We start from the raw sequence: 11,079 nt of genomic DNA on the forward strand, positions 1-11,079 counted from the left end.
ACTAAGGGGCCCACACTTCCAAAGCACACACATTTTTATATTTATCACTCAGGTGATGTTTCTGTAAGACAAAATTCCAGATGAATGGAATTTTGAAAGAAATATTGGTATAAAGAAAAAGATTGGTGTGTATATATACACACCATATAAAGAAAAATTGGTGTGTATATATACATGTGGTAGTGGTTTAGTCACTTAAGTTGTGTCCGACTCTTACAACACCATAGACGGTAGCCCACTAGGCTCCTCTGTCCATGGGATTTCCCAGGAAAGAACAGTAGAGTGAGCTGCCGTTTCCTTCTCCAGAGTATCTTCCCTATTCAGGAATCGAACCCACAGACCTGCGTCCCCTGCATTGGCAGGCAGATTCATATACATATTCAGCCAAAAAAAGAATGAAATAATGCCATTTGCAATGACATGAATGGACCTAGAGATTATCATTCTAAGCGAAATAAGTCAGAGAAAGATTAATATCATATGATATCACTTATATGTGGACTCTACAAAAAAATAATAGAAATGAACTTATATATGAATCAGAAATAGACACACAGACATAGAAAACAAATTTATCATTACCAAAGGGGAGAAGGCAGGGGGGATAAATTAGGAGTTTGGAATTGTCATATTTACTCTATATAGAAGATAAAAGATACAACCAACAAAGTCCTACTGTATAGCACAGGGAACTATACTCAATATTTTATGTAATGACCTATAAGGGAAAACAATCTGAATAAAAATATATATGTATTTATAACTACATCACTCTGCTGTACACCTGAAATTTACACAACACTGTAACTCAACTAAATCTTCAATTAAAAGATGGTACTCAAAAACATAAATAAAAGTTTGAGGAAATATTGAAAAAAAAAAGTGGCCCATAACAGATAAAAGGAAGGAGTAGGGAGAGATAAGATTTAAAATAGGATCTATTTTGCTCATCTTTTTCCTCCAAAAAGTAGGAGATCTGGAGTATGAGGATAACAAATGTGGCTTCCTTTGCCTACTGGATTAATTCCAGCTTGCAGTTGTTCCCCTTCAGAAGCCCACTCCTCTTCCTCATCTCCCTCTGTTACACAGATCTAGGAAGCAAGTCAATGATAAAGTTAAGAAAAGGCAAGAATTAGGCTTGCTTTCTAGAAAACAGATCAATTCTTGAGGTCAGTATCTTCCAACCATCAGAAGAAAAGTATGACCCCCAGTGGATGTCCTTACCTCCCCCATCCCTTTCTTTCAAGGAAATAGTCTGCTAACTGGGGAGAAAGGGAATTATAGTCAAGACTTATAGTCAAGGGTTAGGCAAACTATGACCCAGAAGCCAATCCTGTTGCCACCTGTATTTGTAAATAAAGTTTTATTGGAACACAAATCTTAACGCATTCATTTATGTACTGTGGTGACTTTTGCATTACAAAGGTACAGTTAGATAGTTGTAACTGAGGCTACATGACCCACAAAGTATAAATATTTATAATTTGGCCCTTTTTAGAAAAAGTTTGTGAAGATCTAGCATCAGCCCTCTCTTTATCCTGGGACTCTTCTGCTTTACTTAAAGATTCTTCATAATAACTAGATAACTTCAAAAAGCAGAAATGGCCCTACAAACAAAATGGCCTTCCCTGAGACATTCCTAATATGCACAAGAGGTGGTAGGAGAGGAAGGGAAGACAGTGAGTTAATTTATAGCACAATTCCGAAGCTTAGGACAAAGCCTCGCCCTTATTCTCCCCATCTAACAAAGCCATAAACCCAACTGCCAATGGATTCACTTGTCACCGTAACCCTGAAGCAGATACCCTGAAAAGGACCAGAGCTATTTGGGAGCACGAGTGTAAGGGTGAAGGAAATTAATTTGCAGAGTTAGAAATCCTTACCCTGTCCAAATAACTCAGAGAGCTTTTCAAATACCCCAAACATCTAATGGAACATGGAATGAATCTGACCTCATTCCTCTGCCCAGAGCTAAGCACACAGCTGAGCCTCTGAGCTCAGCATCTGACAGAACCCTGGGGCAAGGGAGGAGAGAAGCCCAGGCTGCAGAAAAGGAAATCATGAACCATCACTCTTCATCTAAACTAAGTCAAACTGCTTTCCATAACATCTTTCTGCCTTCACCCAATTCTGTCTGCCTCTTGGCCTCACTTCAGTTCATCATCACAGCTGTCTAGGACTGAGACTCTATGTAAGGCAAGGCCAATGAGGCAGAGCAAGTGGGAGGTGGATTGCTAGCGCTGGCAGGAGCAGGTGCTCCAGAACCCAGATCCCTGGTTCACTTCCCATTCTGTCATTTCCTTTGCTGTGTGATCTTGGACACATGATGTCATACCCTGCAGTTCATGCTCCATTAAAATGAAGAGAATGACAGTACCTACAACCTAAGATGATATTAGAGATGAGATCTTATGGATAAAGAGCCCGGCTAATAATAACAAGCTGGCATATTATGTATGCCTAATGTCATTACCACTCCCCACAATGGATCTCAGGAAGAACTGAAAATGGCACCCAGATTACTATGGCTCCAAGCCTCTATCATCTGCCTGCTTGCCATCTTCACCTGAGTTGCTGATTGCAGCTGGAGAAAAACACCCAACCATGCTGACCAGACTCATTTAAAATTCACATCTGGGTGGCTAACAAACACGTGAAAAGATGCTCAACATCACTCATTGTCAGAGAAATGCAAATCAAAACCACAATGAGGTACCATCTCACACCAGTCAGAATGGTTGCTATCAAAACGTCTACAAACAATGCTGGAGAGGGTGTGGAGAAAAAGGAACCCTCTTACACTGTTGGTGGGAATGCAAACTAGTATAGCCACTATGAAGAACAGTGTGGAGATTCCTTTAAAAACTGGGAATAGAACTGCCATACGACCCAGCAATCCCACTCCTGGGCATACACACCGAGGAAACCAGAATTGAAAGAGACACATGTACCCCAATGTTCATTGCAGCACTGTTTATAATAGCCAGGACATGGAAGCAACCTAGATGTCCATCAGCAGACAAATGGTAAGAAAGCTTTGGTACATATACACAATGGAGTATTACTCAGCAATTAAAAAGAATGCATTTGAATCAGGTCTAATGAGGTGGATGAAACTGGAGCCTATTATATAGAGTGAAGTAAGTCAGAAAGAGAAACACCAATACAGTATACTAATGCAAATATGTGGAATTTAGAAAGATGGTAATGATGACCCTATATGCAAGACAGCAAGAGAGACACAGATGTAAAGAACAGACTTTTGGACTCTGTGGGAGAAGGCAAGGGTGGGATGATTTGAGAGAATAGCACTGAAACATGTACATTATCATATGTGAAATAGATCACCAGTCCAGGTTCGATGCATGAGACAGGATGCTCAGGGCTGGTGCACAGAGATGACCTTGAGGGATGGGACGGGGAGGGAGGTGGGAGGGGGTTCAGGATGGGGAACATATGAACACCCATGGCTGATTCATGTCAATGTATGGCAAAAACCACAATATTGTAATTAGCCTCCAATTAAAATAAAAAATTAATTAATTAAATTCACATCTGGGGAATTCCCTACTGGTCCAGCAGCTACGATTTTGCACTCCAAATGCAGGAGGCTGGGGTTCAATCCCTGGTCAGGGAACTAGATCATGCCACAACTAAGAGTTTGCATGCCCCAACTAAAAAGATCCCGAGTGCCACAACAAAGGTCGGCATAGATAAATAAAATGTTTTAAAAAATAAATTCACATTCAACAGCCTCAAGCAGCCCTCAGTGCCTTCCAGGAACCAAGCACTGTTGCCAACCACCTCCCCGCCCCTGGCCTTTTTCACTCTCGGCTGATAACCTTGCTTCTTATTTCACTGAAAAATAGAACCAAGAGAGGATTGGCACACAATCCAGGGCTGCACTGTGCACACGAGCGTCTACTGGGTGTTCTCCCCTTGTACCGACATCTCCAAATTATCCAGCCCCAAAGTGAACATGGCCACTCCATCCTTCCGCTTGCTCATAAGCATGATTCAGGAGCCATCTCTGACTCCAGTTTTCCTCTCTACACTTGACAGTGGCTCCATCCGCAAGTCCTGTCAACTGTCCTTCCAAACCCAAGACTGACCACCTCCCACCACTGCTCACCTTGGTCCAAACCATCATCTGTCGAGCAGGTTACACCCGACCTCCCTGCCTTTGGCCCTGCAGGGGCTTACACTCTGTCACAATACAGCAGGCGCAGCACCCTTCCCATGACATCTGCTCACATCACTCAGAGTAAGGGACCTATAGGAACTGGTTGGCACACGCTGAGGCCCCCCACTCTGCTCCTGGCCACCCTCTACCCCACTGCCTCCAGGATTCCTGCCTCTGGGCCATTACATTAGCTGTTCTCAATGCTTAGTAGCTCTGTGGTAAAGAAACTGCCTGCAATGCAGGAGACCCGGGTTCCATCCTTAGGGTGGGAATATCCCCTGGAGAAAGACATGGCAACCCACTCCAGTATTCTTGCCTGGAGAATTCCAGGGACAGGGGAGCCTGGCGGGCTACAGTCCATGGGGTCACAAAGAATTGGACACGACTGGGTGACTAACACTTTCATTTACGCTTGGAAAGCCTTTCCCCAGATACCACTGAGATGCACTCATTTTCTCCAGGTTCCTGCTCCAAAGTCACCTTCTCAGGTGAACTTGACTACCTGCCCCAGAGCTCCCACTCCCCTCTTTCCACTTTTTTTTTGTTCTCATTTTATCACCATCTAAAATATACTTCTTGTTGCACAGCAGAAACACAACACTGTAAAGCAATTATACTCCAGTTAACCAATAAAATTTAAAAATCAAAAAAAGAAAAATATCTTATGTATTTACTTGTCTACACAGTCTCTTCCCCAATACTGGGAGGAAGGCACCCCAAGGGTATTCTGTTCATGACTCTATCCCAAGCATTCAACAAATATTTATTGAATAAAAGGCTGAATGAATGGCGTTGTCTAAATAGGCTGAGACTTCCCTGGTGGTCCAGTGGTGAAGACTCTGCACTTACACTGCAGGGAGCATGAGTTTGTTCCCTAGTTGGGGAACTAAGATCTCGCATGCCATGCTGCATGGTAAAAAAATAAATTAAGCTTTTTAAAAGATACTGAACAAAAGTAAATTATAAATAGGCTTAGAAAATGGGAATCCCCCACTTACTGGGCCCTGTTCTATGCCACAATCTATGTAAGTGAGTTTGTTTAATCCACATGTGCCATGTAAACAGTTCACCAAAGCATCTTAAAGTAAAGCCCCAAGGCTGAGAAGGGCCATGCCTGGGCCAAGACCCAGAACTGTCTGATTCAAGCCACATTGACACTGGAAGAATGAACAGCTCCCATCCAAAGAGGAGCTTCTCTCAGAGGAATCATTTTTTAAAATATTAATAATTAACACCCTCTTAATGTATTTCCCCTGCCCCTCCAGGTTCACGACTACCTCCGCAGCAAGTTGTGCTCCCTCTACGAAAATGACTGCATTTTTGATAAATTTGAGTGTGTGTGGAATGGGTCAGACAGGTAAGAAAGGTCTGGTGACTGGGAACCTTCCACGGGGGGCCCTCTCCTTGCACCGGCCCTGGGCCGTGTATCCTAAAGGGGTGCAACCAAAGAGCCATCAGAATCGGCCCTGAGGCCTGGCAGGGCTGCACCATGTGGTCCACTGGGTGACCTCGAGGTCAGGTCTGGAAAGAAACGGGATGGTGAGACCCTGGACTCCTCTTTCAGAACTGGCTCTGGTGACCCTTTAACCTCACAAAAATCCTGCCTTATACAGGCAAGACCCTCCCAGATCTGGGTCCGTATACCTAAAATGAAGCTCCCCTGGCAAATTTTGAGGATGAACCGTTCCACTGACTGTAAAGTGTGCTGTCTGGATGGGAAATTATCCCTCGAGGCTGCCGGTAGAGACTGGCCTAAGGCCTGGTGGTCATGAACTGAATTCTCATCAGCCTCATTTATTCTGTGCCCTCAAAGGGATTTATGACTATTTGAGGCCTTTAATTTCAACAGTACTTCCTATTACCTCCCCCCAGTTTCTTTTTGGCTTGACGAATAGATGCTGCTGATTTCCAGGAGAAGCCAGCACAGGCTACCAGGGGCTGTTCCTTAGTGAAGGCAGCACCAGCAGTCATACTGAAAAGCAGGGAAATTCTATCACTGCAAAGCGTTCAGAGAGGCGAGCTTCTAGTGAGCACAGGCTCTACCTCTCTGACCCCTGATGGGTTTTTTTGGGCCAGTGATCCAAAACCAGCCTTCCACTCAGCAGGCCTAGAAGGAGTCACCACATGGTTGACGACCCAGATCACACCACCCAGTTGGCGGAGGGCAGAGGGCTAAGAGCAAAGCAACTGTAACTTAGTCGAACAAAGGCCATCAGGGGAAAGTAGCTATCCCTGCCCTGTTATTTTGTTTATTTTCCTTTCCATCGGTAATTTATTCATTTATTCATTGCTCATTATGAATAGATTTTTTAAAGTATTTGTGGTTATTTTTGTTCAAATTCCCCTTCCGTCTGAACCAAGATTCAAAACCTATACTTACTTTCACACATCATAATTTTTTAATCCTGACCACAATCCATCAAGATTGCTTTCACTGTGCCCATTTGACAGCTGAGGAAACTGAGGCTCAGCCAGACTAGTTCAGGAGGTTGGGCAGATCACTGTAAGTAGTAGAGACAAGAGGAAGAATTTAAATCCTAAAATGAACATTCCTTCCACCGCATTACAGTTTCTTCCCATAACCGAGAAATGTTATTTTTGGTCCAGATAAGGTTGAGATTTTTTTTTTCCCCCCAAAAAAAGACTTTCTCCTATGGTTTAAAAACAAGCCAGGTGGTGGTAATGGAAGCAGAGGTCATTGCGTGGGAAGCAATAAGGCCAAATGGCTTAATGCTTGTGCCACGGAGTCTGGCAGATGTGGGCTGGAGGCCCAACTTGGCTACTTACTGGATGTGTGACACCGTGCATGCACTCACTTTTCCTCCTGTGTAAATCCCTTAACATGGAATGATGGAAAAGGAAATGAGGCTAGGGGTAAAGCACTCAGCACCCCACGTGATGAGATAATAATTGCTTACCCTATGATAGATACACCCATTTCATGGCATCAGTTTCCCAGGCCAGGGTAACAAAATCTAGCCCTTGATTAATTTCTGGGACAACTAACAAATATCCAAAAACTCAGCCCCCTGGCCGTGGCTCAGCCTTGTCAGTTTTCCTTCACCTTCCTCTAACCCAAGACAACGAGATGCAGTGTTCTCCCATCCTAACCAGCCAGTCAGAGCTTCACCCACAAATGAGGCCAAGCCCATCTCTCTGGGGGTCAGCCATAAGAGGGTGCTGCTTGAGGGACATTATGTTTCCCTTGGCCTGTCACCTGTCCAAACTGTCACCATTAAGTAGAGTTGGTCCATGGCTTCTGGGAGGCTCTTGACACACCCTGCTCTCCTCATCAATGAGAGATACTCCTGAGAATGCATAGCTCTTATAGGAAGGTAGGAAACCATCTGTAAGTCCACTGCTGCTGCTGCTGCTAAGTCTCTTCAGTCGCGTCCGACTCTGTGTGACCCCATAGACGGCAGCCCACCAGGCTCCCCCATCCCTGGGATTCTCCAGGCAAGAACACTGGAGTCGGTTGCCATTTCCTTCTCCAATGCATGAAAGTGAAAGTGAAACTGAAGTCACTCATTCATGTCTGACTCTTAGCGACCCCATGGACTGTAACCCACCAGGCTCCTCCATCCATGGGATTGTCCAGGCAAGAGTACTGGAGTGGGGTGCCATTCACTTCTACAAAGGCTTATTTCCTCATCCTACAACCTTTTAAAAATTCTAATTTTTGTTTACTCCCTCCCAAGACCATGATGAGATCCGTTTTTAGATAAGTTTTCAGAAAAGGCAGAATTTCAATCTAGCTCGTAGCAGGAAGAGGACACGATGTCAGCATCCCTCAGTGCTGATGCGAGAAAGCCTTATCAGTCGGGCAGCACAGTCACTCCTACCACCGCCATGCTCTAAATGAACACGATACAGGACGGCTGTTTTCAGTGTTCCTACTCTCATGACTTGACTGCAGCCTCAGAATCCTGATGTGAAGGAGGTGGGCTGGGTTCATTAAAACCACTAGCCTGACTTATGGAACAAAATAACCTAAAGGAGTCTATTGATAAATAACAAGGAGGGCTATCATCACCCTTCACCCAGCCCAAGAGCTTGTTTTTCTTAGTGCTTCTAAAGTCAGTGGTCACACTACAAAGCCTGCTGCGGTTTTTGGTCTCTTAGCTGTAGAAAGTCTGTGTCTATGGCATTCAGTCACTCCCTGTTTCCTCTCTGCCTTGCAGTGTCATCATGACAGGCTCCTACAACAACTTCTTCAGGATGTTCGACCGAAACACCAAACGCGATGTTACCCTTGAGGCCTCGAGGGAAAACAGCAAACCCCGAGCTATCCTAAAACCACGCAAAGTGTGCGTGGGGGGCAAGCGGAGAAAAGATGAGATCAGTGTCGACAGTCTGGACTTTAGCAAAAAGATCCTGCATACAGCTTGGCATCCTTCAGAAAATATTATAGCAGTGGCGGCTACAAATAACCTATATATATTCCAGGACAAGGTTAACTAGGAGGACAACTTATTACTTAATAATCTCACATACTGAATACTAGTCAAACACGTTTTTAAATGTTTCTTTGGGTGTTCATTTGATGCATCGACTTTAATTTCCCTCTGCAGGAGACAATTGAAATAGAAGTCCATGGAGTCCAACCTTCCCACATCCCCAGTTCTAAGAAACTTTTGTCAAACCCGGTAGGTTCTGGGACACTTCTGTTTAGAATCGAGAGCTGCCAGCTAACAGTAATTCTTCCATAGTTGACTTGAATTTCTGATGCTTTTATTGCCCCGTTTTCTCTGATGGGTCCAGTGTTTTGTTTCTAGGTGTCTGCTGAGATAAAATGAGGTTGTCTGTAGTATTTAAAGAGAAAAGAGATAAGTTTTTTTTAATTAAGCAATTCCATTTGATTGAAAAAAAATTCAACGAAAAATAAACACTGTTTACTCTTAGAGAAATTCTCCTTGTTTTGTGACAAATCAGAACCAGTCAGCAGCCCCCTGCCCCTACAGCACTTTTTTTTTTTTTCCATTTTCTTTTTCATGATTTCACATGAGCCAGAGATTTATTTCACGAGGCTGTGAAGAGGATGCAGAATGGGAAGGGGAAAGGACCACATCAACAGTGCTATACTCTTTTTTTTGTAAGCGCCATAGAAACAGCCTGAGAATTTGGCCAGGAAACCCCGTGAATGCTTCAGGGGACATCAGGAGAACACTTCGCTTCTCAGAGTTAGCTTGGCAGGGCCCTGTGGGGCCACATTCCGTCTGTTGCTTTGTTACTCTTGCTTTTTGTCATTTTAAATGGCTCCATATAATCCTCTACTTACACGTTCCTTGGCTTGTTCCCTTCACCCTTTTTCCAGCTTATTTATTCCCTTGACTTCTAAAGGCTGAGTCCTTGTTGTTTATGATCCGGCTTCTAAATGCAGCAGTAAGCTGAGGGCTGGGGCACCTCCCTGAGAAAATGTGTCTCCCAAAGCAGCCCCCGCCCCCTTTCCTGGGTTTTGTAACCCAAAGTAACACTCATCTATCTCCACTACAGCAAGAACAAAAACAGCCAGTGGAAAACGCTGCTCTGTAAAGGCTATCCAAGTGCTTCTGACCCACCATAAGTTTACCACCCAGAAAAACAGACCAGAGGGCTCTCCTACAGAAATGGAATATGGGGGAATCAAGAAGTTTTGACATCAAAGTGAAGTCTGTTTGAAACTGGAGAGGCTGGTTCATCCCTGCCCCCTCCTGCCCCCTGCCACTGAGGATTCAAATATGTAACTTCCAGAAGTTTCTTTGTGGCGCACCTCTGGGAAGGAGACTAAATTAATTCAAAAGATGGAGAAATTTGAAACGGAGGCTCAGGGAGGAAGTGGAAGGTACTCCAAGCCGGCCTGGCCTCCGTGTCTCCATTCCTGTCACCATGACTCATCTCCCCTGACTTGCATTTAGTGACTAGGAAATGGCTTGAGGTGAGGATTTTGCTTTTTAAAGAGAAATTTTCTTTCACTTTTTATATTTATTAGAAGTCCCAACTTTCAAGTATAATTTGTTTTGGAAGAGAGAAAAATAGTGAAAGAACCATCTTTCAATGCTAAGCTATTACCCACTTAATAACAGCTTTTTGGCAAGGAAATAGCTCTCTACTTAAGCGAACAATTTTGTCAGATGCGACTCAATTTCAGAAACGTTAAAATATGAAAAAGTACGTCTCAAAACTGAGGGAGCATGTGGATGAAGACATGCCTTTTCTCCGTGTTTATCTTTCCTGCAATAAAAGTCCTGGTGGAAACTCTCTGGGCAGGATTCCTGGCCTGATGGGGACCAGGTTCTTGGAGGAGACCCAAGAAAGCCACAGAAACTTCTCCAACTCACAGAGAATCATGGTATGAGGACAGACAGAAGGACCAGCAGGCTCCTGTCCTGAGCTGACCATCAACTTCCTCACGGTCTTTTCTCTGCTTCCTTGAGACTCATCCCCTCTATCTGTACCAGCTGACAGGATGAATCATTGTTCCTCAGAATTTAGCATCGACCTACCTTTATACTGTTACTCATTTCACACTGAAGTCACCTTTTCTAAAAGCAAGACATAGCCTCCTCCCAACAAAGAATGTTCATGAAATGTCAGCTTTAATGTTTTGTTCTAATGCTAAAAGAATCACATAACCATTAATGAAACAAAAATGTACCCATTCACCACCTACAGGCAATTTGTGAACCCCAGGATGCATGCTTACTAAACTTGGGGAACACTGAGTTCTGATGCCACAGAACTGAAGCGTTTGGAGGCATTAGAGACTTGCAATGGTCAGTAGTCCACAAACTGGGAGTCAAGCTTGCTTCTCAGAACACATGCATGAGCAATTCTGGTCACGGCTTTAAGGGGTTCACAGGCCCACCGACAGCCTATCTGTGGCCTTTACCTCAAAGCTCTTACACTAACCCAGTGCC

At 44.0% G+C, this 11,079-nt stretch overlaps 1 protein-coding gene across 3 annotated transcripts in view; it reads left to right on the plus strand.

The window, feature by feature from the left end:
- PPP2R2B (protein phosphatase 2 regulatory subunit Bbeta) overlaps nucleotides 1-9,297 on the plus strand; it is a 324,170-nt gene extending 314,873 nt beyond the window's left edge. For all 3 annotated transcript variants that reach the window (XM_055430540.2, XM_055430542.2, XM_088838580.1), the window contains 2 exons: nucleotides 5,449-5,540; nucleotides 8,365-9,297. In XM_055430540.2, coding sequence (XP_055286515.1) covers nucleotides 5,449-5,540; nucleotides 8,365-8,644 — 372 coding nt within the window. In that variant the 3' untranslated portion in view covers nucleotides 8,645-9,297. The remainder of the gene's footprint in view (nucleotides 1-5,448; nucleotides 5,541-8,364) is intronic.
- Nucleotides 9,298-11,079: the final 1,782 nt, after the last annotated feature.

Source organism: Moschus berezovskii, chromosome 8, assembly GCF_049115385.1.
Source record: "Moschus berezovskii isolate FMDL1 chromosome 8, NW_MosBer_1.0, whole genome shotgun sequence".
NCBI lineage: Eukaryota > Metazoa > Chordata > Mammalia > Artiodactyla > Moschidae > Moschus > Moschus berezovskii.